We start from the raw sequence: 27,335 nt of genomic DNA on the forward strand, positions 1-27,335 counted from the left end.
CAAGTGGAGTCCAGGTCCGTCCGAATCCGAGTGATTTTATCCGACAGAAACTGAACAAATTGCTCAGCTCTACCCTGTAAGGGCTCGTCCGCATCCCTCCCTTTCAAGAGAGAACGGGCTATCCTAAACAGGGCGGCTGGGCGAGATTTTGCGGATGCAATAAGAGCGGAAAATGAGCACATTTTGCCACCCGTATTGCCACTAGATAAGTCCTAATAAAGGCTCTTAATTGTGTTCGATCGGATTCAGAGTTACTAGCCCTCCAGCGTCGTTCTAGGCATCTCTTTTGGCGCTTCATCTCCCGGAGTTCCTCGGTAAACCAAGGAGCCCTCCTGGAGCCACTGCCGCGGAGAGGCCGTAAAGGCGCAATCCGGTTTAGAGCCTCCGCCGCCGCTATATTCCAAGCAGCGACCAAGGATTCCGCCGGACTGTGGGCCAGAGAGTCAGGTATCTCACCAAGTGCCGTCTGAAGTCCCATAGAGTCCATCATGCGCATGGGGCGGAACCACCTAATCGGTTCCCCCTCCCTACAGTGGGGGATTGGTTTCCGAAAGTCAAGCCTCAGTAAGAAGTGATCTGACCATGACAAGGGCAAGATCTTAATGTCCTTCAAATCTAGATCACGTCTCCACTGCTCCGAGAGAAACACGAGGTCGAGGTGTGACCCGCTGTATGAGTCAGACCCTGAATTACCTGGGTCAAGTCCATGGCTGTCATGGAAGCCATGAACTCCTGTGCTCCATCAGAGCGTTCGCCGAGCAACGGCAGGTTGAAATCCCCCAGCACTATAAGCCTAGGGAACTCAACCGCCAGTTCGGCTACTGATTCGAGGAGCACAGGCAGGGTTGTTGTAACACAGTTGGGAGGTAGGTACGTTAGAAACAAACCCACTTGACACCCTAGGTCCAACTTCACCAGGAGGGACTCACACCTGACAGTCTCCGGAACAGGGATCCTACAAGGAACTAGTGACTCTCGGATGATGACTGCCACTCCCCCACCCCTTTTCTGGTGTCACGGCTGGTGGAGCACCTGAAACCCTTCTGGGCACATTTCAGTGAGGGGGACTCCTCCCTCTTGGCCCAGCCAGGTTTCAGTAATACATGCCAGGTCTGCCCCCTCGTCTAATATTAGGTCCCGGATGAGGGGAGCTTTGTGAACCACAGACCTGGCATTTAGCAACAGCAGCCTGAGACCAGGGCCCTGACAACTCTCACCATCTGGTCCTGGAGTGGCGCTAACAGGGCCAGAAGGAGGGATCGCTGTGACGTAGCGAACCCTCCTTCCCCGGTAATGGCTAGCCCTATAACTCCCGTCAAACCTGCTTCTCCCAACTATGACCGGGATTTACCGGCCCATCCCCGCACCCATAGACCCCACTTCCCCTCCCGTGGCCTCCGTTTTCCCCGGCAGGCCATTCATACCATACATTCTGGGACGAGAGGTGGATCCGGGCCCCCATCCACTTATGCTTATGCACTCAGTGGTGGGGGCTCCGGGCCATGCTCTCAGTCCCTCCATCCATACCAGCCAAGCATTCTGCACATACACACCCCACTAATTAAAATACAGTAATGTAGTACAATGGCTAAGAAGAAATTCATTAAATTAAAAGCTGTGGGATCATTCAATCAACACATACATACATACATGAGGATTTAATGTTAATGGAGGATTTTATAAATAAGTAAATGAAATGCCAGTATGTGGTTATGGATTGAATTTTGGTATATTTAAGGATGAAGGATGTTTAAATAACTGTAGTCAAATAAAAGTGGAGGTATGATGATGTTAATATAGTAAATATTTGAGTTAAGATATTTTAATTAATATGAATTATATTTGATGACGGTAGAAGAGATGCACAAAAGCTTTTTGTAACCAGCTGATATACTTTTTACAATATATGTTTGTTTTGGAAATAAATAAATAATTTTTTTAAAAAAACACATACATACCACATGCACTCTCCATACCAAAAGAAAAAATTGGGCTGTTGTTAAAGGGTGTGCAAATTCAGATAGAGTTTGTGGGTGGGTTCGCCAAGAGTCCATCCAAATATAAACAACTTCTACTGTGAAAAACCCTTCCAAGATTTTGATTGCAATAGGATAGAAGAAATAGAAAACTAACACACCAAAATAGCCAAGAGTTCTCTTAGCGAGTCAAATAATCACACTTACCTTAACATTTATGCATATTAGTCAGAAAAGAGTCAAGTTACTATATACTTATATGTATTATTACGTAATTATGTTATATAATTATATAATACATCGTAAATTATGAATTTTTTGTCAGACTGGATCACCCAAGAGGAACAATATAATCCAGCTTCACAAAATTTAGAGTACTCCACTCTGCAGTTACTTTATTATGTCAAGTATTTCAGGAACTTTTACTATTTTTGTTCCTCAATATATTATGCTCTCCCTAGAAATTCTAGAATTTTCACATTTTATAAAAGAAGTGGAAATAATAAAATCCAAATGCTAGAAATCTACAATCCTTTCCCCAATCTTTCATCAATAGATTTTAATAATGTTTTCTGAAAATAAAAAATACAATATTTTTGCAGAAAATAAAACTGATGCAAGGGAATATATTAATATATTTGGTTACTTTACAATTTGCTTTTATCTATCAAAGCTAAATAAACACTTTGTAGATTAACTACTATCCAAATTAAAACAGCAAATATATGTAACAAGAACAGTCAGTCATTTATATACAACTGGCAGAGTTGGTTTTTATTGTGATTTGAGCAGGTAACATGATGAGCAATCCTCCTTTAAAGGTTGCCTCATTTAGTAACTGGTTACAATTATGAAAGTGATGAACTTTACAACCAATCCTTGCATTTATGATCTTTGCATGTCTGTAAAACAACTGAAAACTGAAGTAAGTTGTAAGCAGTCATGGTATCATTTAGTCATCAATTTGTGAGCTATTTGAGAATCTGATTAAATAAGCACTATTTAATTAATAATCTCTTTTGAATTATTATCTTTTGATTATCGGAGACTATGAAAGTTTGTGCTGTTAGGCTAGAATAAGTGTGCTGTTCCTCTTTCTTTTTGCTGTTTATTCTTTTGCTGCTTTGTTCAATAGTTTAAAAACTGTGTGCTGCTGGTATTACAAACTTGCTGCCTCCCAAATTCTTTTGTTTATTAGTTTTATGGAGTCACACAGAAAAGTCTAGCAACTACCATAATTATTTTGAGGCAGCTTAGTCTAAGGAGCTTCTGGGATAAAATAGCTTCAAGAAAGTAGCAGCATTTCTTTCTTGTTATAACTGACTGGATACTTTGTTTTAGACAGCAAGATGATGTTTAATAATCTGTTGTCTGAAAAAACCAGACATCCATATGAAAAGAACAACAATGCAAAAGCCAGTTTATTAAAAAGTACAATAATATAATTATGACATTGGAAATGACCAGAGAGGTCATTAGTCCAACCCATTGTTCAATGAAGGATCCACTAGCATATTTATAACAAATAATCGGGAGACAGGAGCGGATGTCGCAATGGTACGACATGTGATCTCGGAGCTCCGAGATCGCAGTCGATACTTTTGCCGCTGGATGGTCCTTTTGGATCTAAACCATCCCAAAGAGACGGTGACAGGGAAGAGTATGTCTATCTCAGGGATATCGCAAAGTCCCTGGTTGATCCAAGAGAATCTCTTCTTGCCGGCGAAAGAATCACAGCCAAAAGCTGAAGTTGGGACAGCTCCACAACAGGAGGAAAGCGGAAAGAGAAAGTGTGTCCATTTGGTGAGGAAATTTTATTGTTATAAAAGAGACTTCCCCCCCAAAAAATCAAAGCTAAATTAAACTTGCAAAGAAAAGAAAATAATCGGTGAAATTAAGCTATATTGGACAATGTATTATTCTTTTTTTTAAATGGATGGACGTTTTGCAAATATTTCCTACTTTTTAAAGTGAAAGTTTTTCTTCTTCTATTTCTTTTTTTTACCTATGGATTAAATCTTTTTCTTTATTTTGCTTCATTTAAGATTTTTGTTTCTTTTAAGCCTGGAATATAAAGAAGATATAAAAGGAATATAAAGAGAGTAGTAACACCAGAGGGAAAAGAAGTTACACTGCCACTTGGAGGTTGAGTCCTGGAATTATTGCTTTCTCTTTTTTCTCTTTGATCATTTTGACTTTGCACTTCAAAAGCTTCAGCTTGTTTACAGAAGAGATAAGGAGAAGAGCATGGGTTGTTTATACAGGTGCTCTTTGGATGCTTCTTTGGCAACTGGAGAGAAGGGAGAACAAAACCTTGTTTTGAAACTAGAGCGGCAGTGTTTACTAGTTGGAAGTATGGCACAACACCAAAAAGAAACCATAACATTACAACAGATTATGTTTGAAATTCAAAAATTATTAGAAACAACAGAGAGAATTGAGAAGAGATTGGAAAATATAGATTGTAATGCAGTAAAATTCGATGGAAAAATTGAAGATATCCAGCAAATGGAAAAAGTGGAGGTTAGAGTCCTAAAAACCCAAGGGAAAAATGAACAAAGAGGCAAGATAATTGTGGATACTGACAGTGAACTGAGTGTGGTTGGAGATGAAAAGAGTGGAATATGGAAAGGGAAGATAGATGGAAAGGAGCTCTACCCCAGATTTCAAGGTATAGAAGAAGAAAAAAGAGAAGAATTGATGGATTCAAGGAGAGAAACTTCGACAAAAGCACGACTGATATCCAAAGATAAGCTGATTAAAAAAGCTGATGGAGGGTCTCAAGATTTTACAAGATATGTAAAAAGCAACAAGTTGCGAAGAGAAGTCCACACAAATTTGATTAAGGAAATAACCAGAAGACTAACTCCACAAATGGCAAAAGACATAAGTCTGCACTATTACTGGAAAGGCACAGGTTGAGATATGAAAACTAATAACAAAATATTAGTCAAATTTAGTTAAAATTACAGCATTATGTTAAAAATGAAGTGATAATGGATATAATTAGATAAATAATTGATAATGATAACAATGTACACATATGTATTGGTTTGATAAGAGGAAATTTGGTATAAATTCTAAATGGTGATCATGAAAGGAAGTTTAGAAACTCTGTCACATATAAAAGCTTATATTAAAAAAGAGTGTCAAATTTAGTTAAACTAAGACACCCCCCCCAAATGCAATGATGATGGATATTGTTAAATAAATGATTGATAATGATAATGTAATATTTGTATTGACATGATAAAAGGGAAATTGGATATAAATTGTAAACAGTGATTAAGAAAGGAGGTCTAGAAACTTTGTTATTAAACATTATTAATTTTTATTTAGAAAGTGTCATAAGGATGTAATGTTGCTGGATGATATTGAAAATAGATAACAGAATGCCATCACGTGGTTTTGCTTTAAATTTTGGAATATTTTATATAAAGGGACGTAAATACAATCATAGTCATATGAAGATTGAGGTATGATGATAGTAATATATAAAAACATATTTGATTTAAAACATATAATTTGATATTAATTGTAGGTGATGACTGTGGAAGGGATGCACGAAAGCTCTTTGTAACTAACTGACACACTCTTTACAATTTGTAATGGAAGATATTTTTGCAGCATTTGTTGTGTTTTGTGTTTATTCAAAAATAAAAAAATAAAAAAAAAAATAACAGATGATCATCCAGCCTTTGTCTGAAAACCTACTGTAAAAGAGAACTCACTATATAATGTAGCAGTCTGTTCCACTGGCTGGTAGCTTGTACATTTACAAAGTTCCTCCCAATGTCTAGTTGAGCTTATGTTCTTATAATTTTAATCAACTGGTTCTGGTACTGTCCTTTGAGCAATGGAAAGTATCTTCACTCCCTCTTCTGTATATACACAATCCTTAAGATAACTCAGGTTTTTTTAATACCCCAAAATATCATTTTTTTAGAAGTTGCATCATTAGTTATGATAAATATTAAGTAGTTTCTCATAATAGCATAGAAATAACAAGTTGTCAGGAGACATATTAAAAAATGTAATGTAAGATATCAACATGGAGTGATGTAATTCAGGCAGATGATGCAAATTAAATGGCTCTTGAGCAAAGAAACACTGCTTGATTTCCTTTAGTAAAATGTTTTCCAACAATCAGTTTAAGGCAGAAACTTGGGGCACACTTTTACATGAAAAGATTTAATACTAGATAAAGATTTAGCATAAAAATTGAAAGAAAAAAGGGAGCAAGTTAACAGAGCTTCTGGACAAAATGCAACATAGTCCACAGAATTACCTTGATTCGGGATATTTAGTTAGTGTGGCCAAGCTGCTGGTGTACATGTGCCCACCCACGTCAATATGAACCGGTGCATTAGATTTTGTGAGTTGTGCTGGTGTGGGGATGCCTTGATTGTTCAAAGGAGATGCAGGGGACCTAGTGATCAGAGGTCTTGACATATTGGGCCGACTGTCCTGTAAAGAGACACAAAGCATGTTAGGGATCTGAGCTATTTTAGGAAACTAACAGTAAAATAACAGTAATCATAATAACAGTAATGAATAAAAATATCAGTAATAAAATACTAAACACTCACATTTAGGAGTGAATAAAACAAAAATATACCATCACTTTTTATATTTAAATATATTTTAAGAATCATTTAGTTTGAAAAGTTGAAATTTAGTGCACTACAATTGTAACGTCCAATAGATATTTGTGGCATTTAAACCTACATGATGGTAAGGCAGTATTTTCAGGCTTTTGGCTAAAAACAAAAACCGATCAATGCTTTATTGCAGAGGCTGGTTACATCATTAAAGTTACTGATTTAGCACCCGTTCAAAAATATAGTTTCCAGGAAGGGGGAGAGGAAGCTGTTTGTTGTGCCCCAAACCCTTCTATCTCCTAAGCAGTTAGAATAGGTAAATACAAACCCTCAGCTCTTCCATTCTGCCAACTCTTCTCTTGAATTTCCAAGTCACATATCACGCAAAGAGTTGAGGAAACACCTGGACTAGCCAACTGTTCATGTACTGTAAAACATGGGGCACCGAAAGCCTTTGAGAAAGACATTTTCCATGTAAATATTAAACAAGTTGTGACAGATGCCCCTCTCTGCCCAAGTCAGCCACTATTCCCAGCAGCTTCCCCAAGAAATCTCCAAAAGGAGCACCACAAGCAAAATGCAGATGAAACAAACACCTCAGACAAACTGGAAATGCAATGTCAGTAAAAAAAAAAAAAAGCAAGCAGTAGACTTGTGCACAGTTAGGGTGGGGCAGAGCAAAAGGAAGCATTCTGCTGAAGCCAGCAAGGCAGACCAGTTTCACAATTATGGAATGTAAACAGATCTAAATCTGGTCACATTTGTAAGACAGTCTTATTAACTCTTAACACATACTGTCAGTGATGAACTTGGGATATATTGCCTGAGGATATCAGCTATACCCTAGAATTTTCAGGAGGGAAAAGTGCCATTTTACAGAAAGCATGCTCAAGTACAATATATTTAGTTCATGTTGTGACCCATTTAGTTGTACAAACAAACGTTAATAATTTAGTAAAATTTAAGAGAAAAAAGGAGAACTTCGTAAGTGACCTTGAGCATGTGCCTTCTTCTAACTGTGTAGTCATATATGTATCCATTCAAAAATAGGTTTACTGCATTCTCAGTTAATGTAATGGAGATTACTACTGAAAACAACTGAACATTTGTGTTCATTCAGAGATCAGAATTGAAGACTATCTCAAAAGATTTACACAGATTACAGAATAAGAATTATGAAGCAGGACTTCTAGTTCTGAAAAGTGGAATGCTTAAAATAATTCAAATTCCTAAGATTTTTTTTAAAAAAAATTATGTCTCCCTCACAGCTGCAAATATCTTTTTGCTAGAATTATGACCCATAACATAAGTGTATGATGTAGACCTGCATATCAGCTGAATCATTTGGATCATTTCTGGTTAAAATAGGCACATTCTTCTATTGAACAAGCCATTTATTATAACTGATCACACTATAAGATACTGCAAATAAGTAAATGTATAAATAGGAAAAAATACTTAATTATAACATTTTATATCATGTTCTTTCAAAAGAATAGCATTTTTTTTCCATAATTAAAGGTAGGTTAATTAAGGATCCCAGATCCCAGAAAAGCAGCACTGTAACACTAGATCCAAGTAATGAATTCCAAAGAGAGCAAAAAATCAAATCTCTGTAAAGAAAAATATATTCGGTTACTTCTACTTATCCCTATTGGCACACTACTATGAACACAGGGTCTGGAAATGCTGGAAAGACCTATCTGGAAATAAACTAGTTTATTTATAAAGCAATCATTGGTGTGGGAAGACTGTTACCAGCATGTAACATGTGATTATATGCTTAGGAAAGGAGATGACACTGATAAAGTGTAAAGTTTAGCAACATCACAAAGTAAAATTAAATGTATTTGGAGACGAGAGATAATTTCATACAAAATGATAACAAGAAAAAAATAAAATTGCCCTATAGAAAAAAAACATAATTTCCTTTATAAAACTGTTTTTCTAATAAACAGATCACAATTAAGCTTTGGATAACTACATCACAAAGTATTCACTGTCATATTCCACCATAACATATTTTCAATTTATTAGTAGAATATAAACCATGATACAAATTCCAGAGTTGAACTTATTCAGTTAGACAAAACTACCTAATTGTAGTACATCCTTTTAAATAATCATAAAATATATCATTTTTAATAAAATTTTATAAGAACTAAAAGCAAATTATCACGTGACCTGACAATGACAATTTTTAGCACAGTCTTTAAAATAATCATGTGGCTAAGTAAATCTTTTTTGGCACAGTTGTTAAGCAAATCATGTGATCATTAAGTGAATCTGGCTTTCCCCATTGACTTTGCCTGTCAAAAGTCTGCTGAGGTGGTTACAAATGGTGATCACATGACCTTAGGATGGTGTGACTATTATAAGTACATGCCAGTTGCCAAGTGCCTGTCTTTTGATCATGTGGAGATTATGCCATAGCCTTTGAACTGTCACTAAATGAATGGTTTGAGTCAAGGATTACTTGAACTCCAGTTCTAAATTTCTTATACATTGCTCAGGCTTATTTCCGTGATATTTTTAAAGAAATGATGAAATAAACAGTTTAGCCTTGATAAAAGACTTTGCCAACACATTAAAAAACCTCTAGAATTTCAGAGGCCTCAAAAACATTGGAGCCAAGCAACAAACATAACAAATGTTTAATGGCATTTGTTCAGCCATTTTAGGTAAACTGAATTGAAAACTTATAGAAGTAGAGCAGATCCTAAATGTTTTGGAGGATTTTTCAATGGATATGACTGGTGTTCCTGCTGAAGCCTTAACTTTACTGTGCAATACAGGTAGTCTTTGACATACTTTCAATGACTATTCAAACTTGTGACAGTGCTAGAAAAAATGAACTGATGTTATGGCCCTTACAGTGCCCCCGTGGTCAGGTGATCAAAACTTGCCCCCCCTACTTAAAATCTCAAGGGCAGTTCCAACCCTATCTTCCCCCCACCCTTCCTTTTTGGATGCCCTGCACTCTATGACATACCCCTGCTGCTCCTTGCTACCCTTCACCATCTTCTTCCTTCTGCTGCTGGTCCAGGATCCAGGCCCTAGGTGAAAAGTGTAGTGCTGGGATTCATGTGGTGAGCGTTGTAGGGCAGCAGCCCTGTTTATCACCAGGTGATGCAACCCCAGCAGTGATGAAGGTGAAGGCTGTGTGGGAGTTGCTGTTTGGGGAGAGGCTTTGCAGAAGGTGCTTTCCAGGGGGGAAGCTTTGCAGGAGCATGCATAGATTGCACTCTTACTTACCAAGCACCTGATGATCCCCAGCCCAGCAGCAGGAGGAAGATAGTGGAAAAGGTGAACTGCAGTTGCAAAATTGCAGTGCAGCAGGGACCTCAAGTGCAGGGTGGCAAGAGCAACTGTGCTGGGTTTGGGCTGGGGTTTCCTGGTGTATAGCAGAATCTTTGCAGAAATCTCTTGTTGGGCTGGGCTGGGGCTAAGTTTTGCCTTGCAGCTCAGAGGCTTTTTTAATTTCCAGAACCACAGCGGGCCAGGAAGCATGTGAGCCGCAGCATATTCTTTTCCTGGCTTTCCTAGTTTGTACTGCACTGTACTGCATCTCCCTCCCCCAAGTCATATGTGACATGTGGTGGCCCTCCCAGGACACCCTCACCTTCCCATAGCATCCCTTGGACTCCTGCCTTATCTTAAAACTCACATGTCTTTGGATTACAAAGGCAGCAGGGGATGCCGGAACTTAGTAACTAAGATTGCGTTATGACTGCATCCATTTAGTGATGGAAATTCCAGTCCCAATTATGCTTGTAAGTCAAGGACTATCTATAAGAAGTCTCAGGTGATTTATAGACTACCCCTTCATAATCCCAAAGGTGCTTTTTTCAAGAGGCAACTGGACTTCCTGGGTTTTTTTCTTTTTTCTTAAAAAAGAGAAAGAAAAGAAAAAGAAAAAAAGAAAAAAGAAAAGAAAAAACCAGAAAGTCCAGTTGCCTCTTGAAAAAACCACCTTTGGGACAACCATGAGCTGGATGACTGAGAACCTCCATAGACATTTACCCCCTCATAGGATTTTTCATTTTTACTAAGGAGCATAAAACGAGGATACAGAGCACAGATGGCATATACTTAGTCAGAATATGACTGAGCACAGATAAATGTATAACATGTTGTAATTATGGAGAGAAATAGGACGTTAGGTATAATAGCAATAAATCTTGATTTTTCTAGTCATTTAAGCCATATTGAGAAACTTGTTTAAATAGAAATTCAGACATGTCAGGGATAGATCATTTCTTTATTGCGTACAAGAATGAATTTATTTAGAAGAAGATTTGCCTGTTGAAGAACACACTTTCAGATCCATTAGTGGTTTAGAGGCATTTTCCCTCCATTTCTCCAAGTTAAAAGATATAAGCTTCAGCCCTTATAACAATTTGCCTGTAGTGAATCTCTCAGAAAATATTTCTAGGCAGTTAAGGAGGTAGCAAGTGTTGGTGAAACAAATCAACTGGATCCCAATTTCGAGAAGCAATGAGATAGGTTTGTGATGCAGTTTATGGTCAAACCTCTGCACTAAACTGGAAGCTAAACCAGAAATGGAGAAATTATACGATTATTTTAAGGGACACTAAGATGCTTTAAATGGCTAAGACGCTGAACTTGTCAATCAGAAAGGTCAACAATTTGGCGGTTTGAATATTTAGCACCACGTAACGGAGTGAACTCCTGTTACTGGTTCCAGTTTCTGCCAATCTATCAATTCAAAAGCATGTAAAAATGCAAGTAGAAAAAATAGGAACCACCTTTAGTGGAAAGGTAACAGCATTCCGTGCACCTTTGGCACATATGACCACGGAGACATCTTCGGACAGCGCTGGCTCTTCAGCTTTGAAAGAGAGATGGGCACCACCCCCTAGAGTTGGGAGCACATATGTCCGAGGGGAACCCTTACCTTTACTTTTATACGATTATTTATTGAAGGATGAGTTTTCAGCCACTGAGGCCTGAAAAACTGGAGAGGGTCAAGGCAAGCACTGCTTTCTTGCTCCTTGCTCTTTATAATTTTTAATTAAGCCTGCATGTATGTCGAAGTGCATAGAAACAGTGGTGAATACCTCAATAATGGAAACCATGAAATTTAGAGTTTAAAGTATAAATGATACAACACCTCCTAAAAAGAATTTATCTGATTCTAGCCGTGTCTCCCAGCATTATCTTCTGGACCAAAATAATTTGAGAGTGGTGGCTGAACAACTGCAACAAATTATGGATACTTTTTTGTTGCCAGAGACTGGTTTTAGATGTGGTTTCAACACAACAATTATATTGGTCACCTTAGCAAATGGCCTTCGAAAGAGACAATGGGAGAGTCACCCATATTTTGATCTTATGGCATTTTTGACCCCATAGTTCACCAAAACCTATTGCCTAGCTCCATGACTTGGGAAATGGAAGCACTGTACTTTAGTGATTGAATTCCTATCCAGGGAAGGATCCCTCACATCAGTGCTGGGGATCTTCTGTTTGGTCCCTCTGCAGTTGCGTTGTATGCTTCCACAAGACTCAATATTGTTCCCCATGCTATTTAATATCCATATGAAACCATTGGGAAAAATAATCTAGAGGCTGGAGTGAAGTATCATCAATAAGGAGGTGACACACTCTCTCTTTTCCCTTTGAATGAGTAGTGACAGGGAAAGTGCTGCGATTGGCTCAAGGAGATTCAATATGCATGATGGATAAATATTTGGTTGAATAATATTCATATCCACAAACTGGCCCAATCCTATTGCTGGATAAATTAGCACTCCCTCTTCAGGACTAGGTATGGGCTTAGGGGTGTTTTGGATGCCAAATTATCACTTAAGTCACTTGTAACTTCAGTGACCAGAAGCAGTTCTATACTTCTACCTCGTATAAGTCAGTAGAGTATGAAATAAGGTCAAAGGGTTACTATATTTATATTATCAAAACAAATTTAATTGAATTTAATTGGTATAGTCATTTTTCTAGTGGTTAGATATGCCTAAAAATGTTGCCTAATAGCATGACAAATTACTTTACCCAAATTAAGCAAAAAAACCTGTGAATTACTTCAAAGTGATGTAAAAAATCAGTAGTAAGACATGTATGGGAAAGCAGGAAAATGTTGCAATAATCCTTTTTTATTTTGCAAGTTGATTTCTCTTTATAGTCATGCAGGTGAAAAATGACTTAGCAAGTTTATCATTGTCTAGATCATGTTTCCAATCAGCTTCCAATCAACAAGTTCATACCATATACACCAGTATTGGTTTCTAAAGATTAACATCACTGAGGTTTAAAAGTTGATTTAATAATTCTTCCACTGAGAAAGAATGGAAAACCTACTCGAAGGTCACCTAAAATTGATAAAAAGAGGTTATCATAACAGGTTTGAGCAGCACTTTGGATTCGAAGACAAAGGTGCTTCTGAAAGCACATTGGTTCCTCTTTTCTCTGAGAAGTTACAATGCAATCTTGGGAAAGAACAGTTAAGTTCAAAAGTTGCAGACTGATAATGTGTAACAGTAATTTTATGAGTAGAAAAGTCACAATTTGATACTTTGACTTAAGTTTATCCTCCAAGTTGGCTTAGTTCCAGATTTACTGAACTAATATTTATTTGATAATTTACCTTAAAAATAACATAGATGAATCATGTTTTTATCTAAAGATATTAAGAAAAAATCTTTTCTAGTAATACATACTGACATAAACTGATTTCACTGCCACAATGCAGGAAAGTGTGTTTGAGCTCAGGTACTTGTATACTGTCTTGAACTGCATTTCCAAAACATTTTAGAGAAGATAAAAATAGTCATGAAAATTAATTCCAGAATATGGCACAGATCTCTAAGAAGGTAGAAAAAGAGAGTGTTTTGGCTATTATCCTAGATCTAATAGTTAATCCTGAAAGAGAATCTGGGTGATCAAGCTAAAAGACTTTAACCCAAATACACTTTTCCAGGTCAAGTAAGCTCAGTCATAAAACATTTAGAAGGCTAAGGAATGCTGATAAACTGAGAAAAAAAATAAGGCTACCTCCCTAGAAATAAAGTATTATGTTCATGAAATACTGCCTCTTTGTTCTTTCAAAACCTCATTGTCTTTGTAGTGTTGCTCCATTACCTCACAATTATATTTTAAAGCCTTTCTGACCTCACTAGACTATCTATTATATCCAAATACTTTTCTATATTCAATCAAATACCTTGCTGCTGTATAAAATTGTATGCATATTCAAATTTGTTTACTTCTATAAAGGGATTGTAGATCGTCTTCTCCAGGCTTTGTAATCAATAAAACCAATTTGTGTTTCAATGTGATGTATTCTTTCAGTTTCCTGATGCACTGCCATATATCGTGCTTTAAAATTAAAGGTAAAATTTAATATAACATTTCACAATGTCTTCGATTTAAAAATGATGTGTTATAGTCACTTGCTCTGTGTATATATTAGAAAGTAATTAAAAAAATTAGAAGAATATGGCGAAATGGCAGGACTAAAGATCAATAAAGACAAAACAAAAATGATAACCAAGAACATGACAAAAAAGCAAGAAGAGGAACTGGAACTAGCAACCAGATTGCAATTAACTAAGAAAGTGAAATACTTGGGGATCTGTCTGTCAGCAAAATGTTCCACAATTAAAGATGATAATCATAATAAATTAGTGATACAAATAAAGAAAGATTTAGAAAATTGGAAGAATATACAGTTATCACTTATGGGACGTATAGCAACAATTAAAATGAATATCTTACCAAGAATCCTATTCCTGTTGCAAGCCGCACCTATTAATCCAGGTAAAAAATTCTTTCAAGAATTAAAGAAAATAACCACTAGGTTCATTTGGCAGGGACGAAAACCGAGGATTAAACTAAAGTCAATGCAAGACAGCAAAGAGAGGGGAGGCTTAGCATTACCAAATTGGGATTTATATGCATCAGCAGTAACAATAACATGGGTGAAGGACTGGATAGAGCTAAAGAATAAAAGAATTCTGACCTTAGAAGGCCATGACCTGCAGGCAGGCTGGCATACATTTCTATGGGATTATAAAAATAAAACGCACAAATACTTTCAAAATCATTTAATCAGAAGAGCCTTACTGCAAGAATGGTTCAAAATCAAAAAAATCCACTATGTGAAAATCCCAAATTGGCTATCACCAACAGAAAGGACGACTCACCCAAATTTTACAGATTGGAACAAAATCCTGAGATACAGAGACTTAATTGATAGACAGGGAAATTTAAAAACAATTGAAGAATTGGCAGATCAGAACATGAAAGTTGACTGGCTAACTTACCTCCAAATCAAAACTAAATACAATAAAGATACTAAATTATATGGCATCGAAACAGAACCACACAAATTGGATAAAATTATTCAAAGCCCAGATAGAAAGATGATAGGGAGAATATATAAATTCCTCCTGAAGTATAAATTGGAAGAGGAAATTGTGAAAGAATAAATGATAAAATGGGTGCAGAACTTTGGCTATAATATTGAATTAGACAAATGGGAAAAACTTTGGGGAATAAATTTTAAAATGACACTATCAGTTCCATACAAGGAAAACCAGTACAAAATGTTTTACAGATGGCACCTGGCACCATCAAGGTTAGCTAAAATTTCAACAAATACCTCCCCAAAATGCTGGAAATGCAAATCAATACACGGAACATATTATCATTTATGGTGGACCTGTGAGGAGTTTTTGGAAAAGGATAAAAAATTGGCTGGAGGCAATAACAGGGGTTAAAATAGAATGGAAACCTGAAGTTTTTTTATTAGGAATTATGTCGGTGAAATACAAAAAAGAAATCCAGTATTTAATATTACATATACTTATAGCGGCAAGGATTGCCTTTGCCCAGAAATGGAAAAACAAATTAATCCCAAATGAAGATGAAATAATAAGAAAGATTATGGACTGTGTCGAAATGGATAAACTAACTAAAGAAATACAGGGAAAGGAAGAATCAGAATTCTACCAGAGATGGGATAAATGGTATAGGTAGATGGAGGAAAGAAACAAAAATCAATGAAAGAATAAAACACCACCCAAAAATAATAGTTATGAGTAAAATAAGAGGGTTAAGAATGGTGAAATCTAAATGAAATACAATAGAAGGGGAAATATTATAAGGTGAGCGATACCGATTGATGATTGCTAATATAAAAAACAGGACATTCCTGTTCGCACTGTATTGTATAAATGTGGTGTACGTCTAATTTTTGTATGTGTGTATTTTACATGTTTGTTAATAAAAATCTTTTTTAAAAAAGAAAGTAATGTAAAAGCTAAAAAAATTGGCTAGATTACTAAATTTGGGGGGGGGGGATTTTATACTTTAGCAATTAGCTTTCTATTTTTCCTGTTTTGAGTAATATTAAGCAGAAAATAATCCATGATTGTATAGAAATAATGACTGATGTTGGCCAGGCAAAGGTCTGTGTAAATGAAAAATTATTGTAACTACCAGAATAAAAAGTTGGTCAAGTGAACTCTATGGTACCCAACAGCAATCAGCAGCTCTATTCTTTAGCCTGGATTGTAACAGCAGTGGATCCACTACTGCAAACAAGGGAACACTGTAAGAAGCACATTTGAAAAAGGATTTTTTATTACAGTAGAAAACTTCATTTGGAAACTTCATCATGTTGTTTACCATAAACTGTTATGGTTAAAAAATTGTGAAATGCTATTCTTAGCCCTGAAGTAATATTGCTTCATTCTCCTAGGCGCTGCTTGGAGTGTCCAAGCACGGGTTAACTTCAGCTTGCTGCCCAAGGAACTGAGTTTAAAACTTATTGTAGCTCCGCCTCTTGGTTGCCTCAGAGGCTCAGTTTCAAAAAACTCAGTCGCCCTACAGGATCGTAATTTCTGGGGCTCCAGTACTTGGGCAACAAGCTGGACCCAGACCCTTTAGTGTAGTTTTGTTGTAGCTCCCTTTTTTAATTTCCTTAGCTTCTAGTTCTTTAGATAGTGCAGGTAGCTTTTAAATCCCTGGCTATTGCCTCTGTTTGTTTCTGTTGCCTCCAAATCGCGCGGACAGGCTGCATGGAGAGTTCCCAGCCAAACACTGATTTGAGCTGCTCTTCGCATCAGGGCTCGCGTTGGTGACCGCCTGCAAATGCGAGGGGTGAGTTTAACAGCTGTTATTCCCCTTGCAAGGAGCACTAGGCTCCTCGAAGCCCTGGCGTTGCTCCAGGGACGTGCGCGCAAACGGCCGCCATTTTGGACAGTTATTTTGGCGTGCTTCGTTCCCGAGCCACTAAATTTGCTGTGCAGCCTGTCCCACTAATCAGATCGCCGCGGAGGGCTGCCATAAGCACAGGACCTCGCTCTGGGTGGCCAGGCAGCCACTATCCCTCCTACTCCTTCTCCCACGGCCGCAGGGAACTTTGGCCAGCCAAGCCAACCTACCTGTCCAGCGCAGATCTGCAGGTCCTTGGCTACCTCCCCCAGCCAGCTCCATTCAGTCTCTCCTCACTAGAGCGCAAGGGCCCAGTGCCAACGGAGGCCCAGCGCCTGGCCTACAACCATCCTCCTGCAGGCCTATACAATCTACCCACCAACGTCATGGAGAAGCAGACAAGCCCTTGTGGCAACATCGGGGAGAGGCAAGAGGAGAACCAGACCGGGCCCACTCCCAGCAAACGCAGTAGGCCCAATCCTGCGGCCAAGGGTAATGGGGTGGGTGCCCCCTCCAAAGGGAAGCAGCCCAAACTTGAGATGGCCTCTAAGGCTGAGGAAAAGATGGCTGTGAGACGCCAGAAGGCCCTGGAAAAACAATTCCAGAGGGCTCAGGCCGCACAACGCAAAGCTTCCGGGGGTTCCAGTTCTAATGAAGCAGGGGGTTTCTCCTTCAGGCCCACTTAATGAGGATTTTGGGTTTTCCCCCAATCCATCCAGGGCCTCCCTGGGACCCCCAGTCCACTCCATGGCTGAAGACTCCTTTGAGGATATGGATTCTGGGGCTGAGGAAGAATCCTTGGCTCCTTCTGAGTTAGAACTTCCCCCTCCCCAAGGTCAGGAGGTACTGTTATCCAAGGCCATGGAAGATGTAGTGGCTCGTGCCATATCACGTGGCTTATCTGATGGCATGCAACAGCTGACAGCCAAACTGCCAGTTGTAGCGACCGTCCCTACTGCAAGTCGCATAGCCAAGCCTAAGACCCCTGCGGCTAGGGAGGCCTCTCCAACACCCACGGGGATCTGTGAGGTCTCTGACTTAGAGGAGGCAGAGATAGAGGCTCCGGTTCTCTCTGATGATGAAAACCCCGCCCCTGGGTCCGGGCTCTTTAATCTCGCCATGTTTAGGGCCATTCTCACTAAGGCTCGGGCAGCGGGGCCCCAAATGGGTCTTCCAGCCCCGGCGGCCAAAACCCCTTCAGATCAGGGCACCAGCGAGACAGTTGGACCCCAGGACCCGGGCGCAGGCTTGTTTAAAGAGGTGCCTCCTCCTCTGGACTTAGTCCCAGCCCCCCAGCTGTTCCTTGACATTATACAACGGCAATGGGCCCAACCGGGATCCATGGCGAACCCTAGTGGGACAGACAGGAAGCTCTATACTATGGAGGCTCCCCTAGAGGAGCTACTGAAGCTTCCCCAAGTGGATGATCCTGCTGTGCCCCTTACCTCTCTGTCTTCCCTTCCTGCCGATCTGTTGGAAGGTCTTAAAGCTGAAGACAAGAGGGCAGAGTCAGCAGCTCACAAGACCCACCTGGCTACTGCCTGGGCCATGCAGGCTTCTTCGTCCTCTTCCTATTTCAGCAGGGGAGCCCTGTTCTGGCTTCAGCAGGGCTTCCAGTGGGAGACACTAGAACCACTAGAACCACTAGAACCAGGCAGGACGTCAATAAGATCATTGTGGCTGTGGAGTACTCCGCTGACGCCTCACTAGCGGCCACAAAGTTTTCCTCCAGGACCCTGGCTTCCAATGTCACCTCGAGGCGCCTACTGTGGCTTCGCCACTGGCAGGCTGATGTGAAGGCGAAGTGGAAGGTGGCTTCCACTCCCTTCAAAGGGGGGGAAACTCTTTGGGGAGGCCTTGGACCCATTCCTAATAGAGTCCAAGGATAAACGCAAGGTACTCCCCGCGGTTACCAAGAAGCAGGAGCGTAAGGGTCAGTCCTTTCGTAAGAATTCCTTTCGGAATACCCTCTACCTCCTCCGGTGTTCCCAGTCGTTCCTACGTTCCACCCCAGGACCGTTCCCAAGACAGGTCCTCGTTTAGGGACAGGGACAGACAGCAGGGGAACAGCAAGCAATTCTGAGGGGGTTACTCTAACAGATCCTTTCGGAAGTCTGACTGTCACAGAACTCCCCCCATAGGCGGCTGTCTCCAACTCTATGCCGCCCAGTGGGAGGAGACCACGATGGACAGTTGGATCCGGAGCACGGTCCATTATGGGTTGACTCTGCAGTTCCTATCCCTTCCCCCAAGAACCTTTATCCACTGTCCCATCCCCAGGTCCGCCCACAAACTCCAACTTATGAGGGCGGAGATAGACCATCTCCTGGAGATAGCAGCCATAGAGGAGGTCCCCAGGGGTCAGGAAGGCAGGGGGTTTTATTCCATCCTTTTCCTGGTCCCCAAGTCATCGGGGGGGGGGGTGAGGGCAATTCTGGACCTCAAGAAACTGAACAAACATCTGGCGTACAAGCACTTCAAGATGCAGTCCCTTCAGACCATTCTGGGCTGCGTCAGGCAAGGCGATCTGCTGACTTCGATCGACCTGAAAGAAGTGTACCTGCATGTTGTGATACACCCGGCGCGTCACAAGTTCTTGAGGTTCCAGTTCGCCGATCGCCACTTCCAGTACAGGGCCCTCCCCTTCGGCCTCTCGTCGGCCCCACAGACATTCACCAAGCTGCTGGCCACTGTCGCTGCGCATCTCATTCCGTGAGACTGGAATGCTACCTGGACGACATCCTCATCCACTCGTCGTCCAGGGGGCAGGCCCAGAACGACTTGGACACCACCATCAGAGTCCTGCAGCTCCACGGGCTCTCGGTCAACCTCGCCAAAAGTCACCTGACCCTAACCTGCAGAATCCAGCACCTCGGCATGGTGATCGACTCCGAGAACTGCAAAGTCTTCTTCACGCAGGAGAGAGTGGACAGCATCAGGACCCTGGTGAGGAGCATTCGCTCAACCGGGTCAGCGTCGATAGTCTCCCTCTTTCAGCTGATGGGGAAGTTGGTATTGTGCATTTCGGTGGTCCTGTGGGCACGGTTGCATACCCGAGAGCTCCAGTGGTTCCTGCTCCCTCTCCAGAGACGCAAGGCCAGCAACTCCAGACGGGTGATTCGGGTCCCTCCGAAGGTCCTCTGTTCTCTCAGATGGTGGCAGTCAGAGGCCCTTTTGAAGGGCAGTTGCTTCAGGGAACCGGAGTGCCTGATCATAACTACTCTTCGGCTGGGGTGCTCACCTATGGACTCTGGTGGTCCAAGGCAGATGGTCGCAGGCGGAGCTCGCCCACAACATCAATTGGCTAGAGCTTCGGGTGGCCAGGCTAGCCTTGCACCATTTCCACAATCAGGTCAGGGACAGCGACGTACTGATTTTGACCAGCAACATCGCTGCCAAAGCCTACATCAACCATCAGGGCAGCACGCGGTCCCTGGCCCTTATGTCGGAAGCGGAGACTCTGGGTTGCTGGACGGAGAGACATCTGGCCTCGATACGGGCAGATCACATCTCCGGCGTGAATAACGTAACAGCGGACTGGTTAAGCAGAACCACCATCCAAAACTAGGAGTGGCGACGCCACCTGAGGCTATTCCGCCAGCTGTCCCGGAGATTCGGCCATCCAGTGGTCAACCTGTTCACCTCGCTGACCAACACGCACCTTCCCCGGTATTTCACCAGGTTCCATTGCCCCTGGGCAGAAGGCACGGATGCTCTTCGGTCCCGCTGGCCTCCAGGTCGACTGTATGTCTTCCCTCCTCTTCCTCTGATTCCGCTAGTCATACAAAAAATCCTGGAGGAGGGAGCGGAGGTGTTGCTAGTGGCTCCCCACTGGCCGAGGAGGACTTGGTTCACCGACCTGGTCAGCTTGTCGGTGTCCCGACCGTGGCGCATACCTCAGGAGCAGATCTCCCTTAGCCAGGGGGCCGTTCAACATCCGGAGCTCCAGTGGCTGCAGTTGGCTGTCTGGCACTTGAAGGTGACCTCCTGAGGCTTCAGTTTTTCTGACAGGGTCATCCGGACTATTCAGGCGTCTACGCGGCCTTCCACCATCAGAATTTACGAAGCGACTTGGTCGTCCTTTTTGCAATGGTGCCTGAGCCACCAGATCACTGCTTCCTCCGCAACCATACCACAAGTTCTGGATTTTTTGCAGGACGGCTTGGACAAGGGTCTTGCGCCCAACACTCTCAGATGGCAGGTGGCCGCCTCGGGCACCATTCTGTCCACAGACTCTCAGTTGCCACTTTCTAGACACCCCCAGGTTCGGGGCTTCCTAAAAGGGGCTTCCAACATCTGTCTGCCCACAGTCCACAGATACCCGACCTTGGACTTGACTATTGTTTTACAGTCGCTCTCCACGGCCCCCTTTGAGCCGTTGCGGACGATGGGTCTGCGCCACCTGACCCTAAAGACTGCCTTTCTAGTTGCCATCACCTCGGCACGCAGGATATCGGAGTTGGCCGCCTTGTTGGTTAGAGACGACCTTTGTATCATCCACTCCGACAGAGTCATCCTACGACTGGATCCTGCCTTTGCTCCAAAAATCAACACCGTCTTTCACAGAGAGCAGGAGGTGATACTCCCGGACTTTTGTCCGCGTCCCAGGCACCCGAGAGAGGTAGCGTGGCACAAGTTGGACGTTCGCCGGGCTGTGCGTATTTATATGAAGCGGACTGCCCCATTTCATAAGTCAGAAACATTCGTCGTGTCCTTTCAACCTGCTTCCATGGCAAGAAGGTCATGTCTTCCACCACAGGACGCTGGCTCAGAGCAAGTATCAAGATGGCTTACGAACTTCAGGCTAGGCCGGTACCTCCTTGCATTACTGCACATTCAACGAGGAGCGCAGCAACTTCGGCTGCTTGGGCTACTCAAGCGCCGATTGAGGAGATCTGCCGTGCCGCTACGTGGACCAGTCAGTCTCCATTCATACAGAACTACAGACTTGACATGTTCGCCTCAGCTGAGGTGTCGTTTGGGAGGAGAGTTTTGCAGAGGGTCATAGCGAGCCCCATGGCTCTGGACTGTTCTTCCCACCCGAGTTCGACATAGCTTTGGCATGTCTCGTGCTTGGACACTCCAAGCAGCGCCTAGGAGAAAGACCGTTGGCTTACCTGAATGGTCATTCTCTAGGCGCTGCGGGAGTGTCCAACCCCATCCTTGAAATGGGGCCATGAGGTGTATTTCACCTTATGTCTTGGACTTGGACTTGTTCGAGTTATGGACTATTGGATCTTCTTCGTTTTTCGAAACTGAGCCTCTGAGGCAACCAAGAGGCAGAGCTACAATAAGTTTTAAACTCAGTTCCTTGGGCAGCAAGCTGAAGTTAACCTGTGCTTGGACATTCCCGCAGCGCCTAGAGAACGATCATTCAGGTAAGCGAACGGTCTTTCTCAAGGCCATTACCAGAGTATAAAATTATTGCTGCTTTGTATTTTGTAATTTTGTAAACTATTAGGTTTATACAAGACAGCACAAAATCTGCTATCACTGAGGCTAGGTTTACAACATTTAATTAAACCCTGAATAAGCATTTACATTTTAAACAAGCATGTTGCCTAATCTCAGCTATGGTCATTTACAAACTCTGTTTTACAGTTTAGTACCTCTGAACTCTGCCTTATATTAATCATTTTACCAACCATGGTTAAATAAACCATGCATATGTGATATCTAGTTCTGGGTTTACCTAGCCTCACTGCCAAATGCACAATTTGTAATATTACATTGCCTGCTGTATACATTTAAATTTGCCTGAGGAGAAAGAAATTGCTGGATGAACCTTACTGTTTTGGAGGGCAAAGTAGTCTGTCTTAGGTAGCAGATAGGAATCCTTCCCTCAAGCCAAAATCAACTATCAATGCACCTTTTAACCAAAAAGCAGTAGTCCTAGATTGTACCTAATCTATTAAACATAATTAAAAAATAATTCTAAACTACCCCAACCTCCCCCCATTTATGCCCTTTTGGCCCCCTGCATTCTTCAGTCTATACCACCCTTACTGACCTTTGACGTTTTCTTGCTCCTTCTATTGACCAAGAATGCCTGGCTTGACCCTTTGTGAAGTGGTTGCTGACCACACAAGGCTTTCTTTGCAAGGCTGTACATGGGAGTTTTCTTTATGAAGAAAATGAAGGGCCAGGGCAGACCAGGGCAGGCACACTTCACCAGCAGTGGGGACAAGATGATAGTGAAGGTCAGATAGCATGCAGCACAGGGTAGCATGGGCTGTGGAGTGCACGATGGAGAGAGTAACTGTGGCTGGGACTGGGAACTGGGGTGCCTGGGACTTCCTCGGCATTACTGAGATAGTTGGGTCTTCCTGGGGTGCACAAAAGCAACCTGAGTCACAAGCTGCCAGCAACTATTGACTGCATTCAGTTCTTAGGTGTGCTCTCTCTCTTTCCCCTTCTTAACCTACCTTTTTCTGATCTCTCGGCAGTCTAGCTGATTCCAAACTCTAAACCAATCACTGGGCTCCTCGGACCTTTCTAGTGTTATGGAAAAGCTGTAGGATTACTCATTACAACAGATCAAGTATTTAAAGTAGGTATATACTTTTTAAGTTCACTAAATAGTTGAAGATAATTGTGTACAATAAAGTTGTATCTCAAAACCATTCATGTTTCCTGGGAAACTTTCCTGAGTCAGGGAGCCAACACATACATGGACTTCTACTTTGTAACACCCAAACTGAAACTACCTAGTAGCCTTTGAATTATGGCCTATCAGGTACCTGACAATTTCTCTATTTTTTCCAGTCCTACACAAGTAGCAACAGCATATGATTGCTCCATAATGGCATCCTACATAACTCATAGATTCTGCTCAGTTAAGCAAATAATGTGTGGGCCTGAATTACAGCTTTTATAAAATACGTATCAGTAACTGGGTGTCTACAAGTCTATTCAAGATATTTTGGGGAATTACTGCAGTCCTGGAAGAGGGCTAAAGATAGATATAAAGGCAGCCTGACAATATATTTTGAGCCAATTTACAGCTAGTCTTGAAATTCTCAAAAAGGTTCTCTTGCTTCAGTTAACTGTGCATGTAGCTTATCAACAACAACAAATAGTTACTCAGAAGCTATTATTTTTCTCTAAACAATTCAACCAGCTTAATTCATCTTGCCAGATCAACACAATTCTATAAATAAATTATAGTGACTACAGGTGAAAGTAGGTGAAACTTCCCTGAAAGCTATTTCTGTTCACTGTATCTGGAGTTACATTTTTCCCACTCCTGAGTATTACACAAATTTTTACTCAGTATATATCTATATTGTCATTCATTCATTAGTAGAATTAAGGTAACAAGCTTAATGCAATGTAAGTGGATGTCAGTGCCTATGAAATAACTTGGTTAATTTGTTCTTTCTTGGGAGAGGTGAGTAGTGGTTTGTAAATTCAGGGCCAACAATAACAACCACTAACTTTTCCCAGGTTATGGACCTGAACCACAAAGGAGGTATTGTACATATTAGATCTAGGTTTTTGCCTTAGATAAGTTGAAACACAGCAAGTGTGGGGGGACACTATTATCTTTGGTTATGGTCAGATCACTCTTTGTTTTTGGCATCATGGACCTCTCCAGGGAAGATGGACCCATTCAATTAGTTTGTCCAGATTCCTAATGCCCATATCAGATTGAGTAGGAAATGTGGAGGAAATCCGGACCTGATGCCTAGAGACCATTAGGAAAAACTCACTTAGACTTAATCTCAAAAAATGGAGTGGCAATGTATTTAAAAGGTAACTGACTCCAACTTGCATTTCCTGTTTCCCGGAAGAGGTTTTGCACAAACTACATGTTATGCAAACAACAATTGGTGCATGTTTTGCACCAATTGTAGCAATTTCCAAAATAGGATACTTTGCCCTTATCACCTTGCACGTGCATTACTGCAATGCGTTTTACGTGGCTTTGAAGGCTACCTAGAAGCTTTTGCTGGTGGAGAATGCAATGACCTGAACAGTTATGGTGTACCTAGATTTGCCTATGTAACTATCACTACAGAAAGAACTGTACCAGCTGCCAATTAGCTGCAATTCAAGGTATTATTTTACACGTTTAAAACCTAACATGCCTAGATATCTATGCAATTACTTCTCTGGGTTGATTCTGCCAGTTGAGTTGTATCAGGTAGGGAAGACTTACTCAGACATGTGAGGCTGAGACTATCTGGAGCACTCCCTTTTTATTATGTTTCTGAACAGTGGTAAAATATGGCTGTTCAAGAGGGCTTTGGGGGATAAATGAAGACTTTCTTACCCTTAAAATGTGATGCACTGTATTGGAGATGTTATGTAACTGATATGTAATTTGCTGACTCTTCATATTGTGTAGATTTGTTGTTAACAATCAGAGCCATTATAATTGAGGGCAGATAAACTAGAGCAAGCAAGAAAATGAGCAAAGGAATATATATTTCTATGTTATACAATGGCATAAACGTCCAATAATCAATAAGGTATCACTTTACTTGGACCAAATGTTTCAATAAAGTTGGCATGGAATAGAAGTATTACATTAGATAAAGTATGCAGAATTATATGCAGTGGCAAGATAACATTGTATGAGTAATAACAATTACATGTTAGTTTTTAATGAATAAAACTACAACACCCTCTATTTTTTCATATCAATAACTGCAATATTAGCAATGAGAGATGTAACACTGCAATTCCAACTCTTTATTTTTTATACACACACAAGATGCACATGCACATACAAATGCATGCAAATGCCATCAATTGAATAGATGGCGTATTTCCTCTACTCAATAGCTTTCATTTTTTAAAAACTAATAATCAGATGCCAACTTTTTTCACACACATATGCACAAGGACAATGCAAGCATTATCCTTTACAAAGGAAATAGGTTTGCAGTAGTCTAATCACACCTTTAAATATTTTTTGCCACATTAATATTTGCCAACTGTCCATGCAATCATTAATTTATTTATCATAAAGAACTTTAATACCCAAGCATGCATGAAATCAAGAATGAATTACATAAAATGTGTATCTATTTGTACATTTGTACAATATCTGTGCAAATATTGTACAAAATGTACATATATTTTAACATTTAACACATTTTTAACAATATTACATATGTTTTACTGCATATGTACATAGCTATCCAAGACATTGGAAAAACTAATTATGGAAGAGCAGAGGCATTCAAGCAATTTCACCCTGCCATATGCACTAGAACATAGTTCTAGTTACACCATATATTACTGTATACATTATCTGGATTCAAGGTTTAGGCTAAGATTTTATTAACTATGATTTGTGGAACAAGTCATAATTACATATACCGGCATTATGCTAAATCCAAACCAGGCAAACTGTGTCACAATGCAATATGAACATTTATTTATACAATTTCCATAGTGCTTCAATACAGTCGACTCTAATTTAGTTAAGATATGATGGTCATTCCTCAAAGTCAAAAGAAGTAGACATCATTTCGTGCACATTTTTACATAATATGACACAAAAACAAAAGCTAAGAATAATATAGTTAAATCCATATTTAAGAGATCCATTTCTGTAATAGTTTTGAGTCACTAGTCTTCTTGAACATTAGCAAAAATGGAACAAGCAGGATTTTTTTTTTTACTACTGACAATTAAATTTTTCTCTGAATTAAAAAAACTGTTGGACTGACAAAACAATACATACCATTCACACTTGGCTACCAATATATGCTACATAATTTACTGCAAACAGTAAATAAAAACATGTTTCAATTACACTTGCATAATGAAACATAATATGATATAATGAATCATCACAATCTCTCTCTGCTAGCTACTATGATTTGTAATGGAATCTTTAATCGATTAAAGGCTAAAAGCCAGGGGCTTCTCAGAACAGACAAATACACAGAGGCTTGGAGATAAGTAAAAACGTGGCAATTAATTATCAATTAATACAAAAAAAGCTAATTAAATTTGTAATAATTTTATATTGATATTTTTGAAATGATTTCTTCTAAATCTCGAGTTACTACTTCTTCATTATATCCAATTTGGGAGAAATTTCAACATGACTGAATGATAAGATTAGCAAGAAGAACCAAATGCCTAGGTATGGACTAGGTTAAAGTAATATGCTTATTCATGGTTAATTATCTCTACTGAATGTTTTGGGTTCACCTACAGGGAACCATAGATAAAACATTAAGGCCAGTACATTAAGCACATTTTACTGTCATAATATCAACTCTTTTAATTCAGAGCTGATCCTGTTAGAGAACTAGAGCATAAGATCTCAGCCTTAATATTTGATATTGCTATAAATTGTAACAAATGATAATTCTGGAAAATTCCAGTATCCAGACAATATGATTCAATCAAAAGTAGAATCACAAAAAATGTAATCTGAAAGCTACTTACATACATCATTGTTACTTTTTCTTGCTTTCCTTCACTACAAAATATATATCCCAAGGTTTGATCAGTGAAGATGTGCAGAAGCTGTACAAATGTGTCCTGGATGCCAAGTTCTTTTACTGCCAGGGTGGGCAATTTCCCAAGGGGCCACATG

The 27,335-nt window shown here is 40.5% G+C and overlaps 1 protein-coding gene across 2 annotated transcripts in view; it reads right to left on the bottom strand.

Moving 5' to 3' along the window:
- Positions 1-27,335, bottom strand: part of KCTD1 (potassium channel tetramerization domain containing 1) — an 82,332-nt gene that overhangs the window by 46,426 nt on the left and 8,571 nt on the right. The window contains exons 1-2 of one of the 2 annotated variants that reach the window (XM_032223353.1): positions 6,906-7,028; positions 6,265-6,443 (exon numbers count right to left, since the gene is read on the bottom strand). In XM_032223353.1, coding sequence (XP_032079244.1) covers positions 6,265-6,443; positions 6,906-6,920 — 194 coding nt within the window. In that variant the 5' untranslated portion in view covers positions 6,921-7,028. Of the gene's footprint in view, positions 1-6,264; positions 6,444-6,905; positions 7,029-27,335 lie in introns of those variants that run through there. The other variant, XM_032223352.1, reaches the window with a different exon arrangement.

The sequence above is a fragment of the Thamnophis elegans genome, chromosome 8 (genome assembly GCF_009769535.1).
Source record: "Thamnophis elegans isolate rThaEle1 chromosome 8, rThaEle1.pri, whole genome shotgun sequence".
NCBI lineage: Eukaryota > Metazoa > Chordata > Lepidosauria > Squamata > Colubridae > Thamnophis > Thamnophis elegans.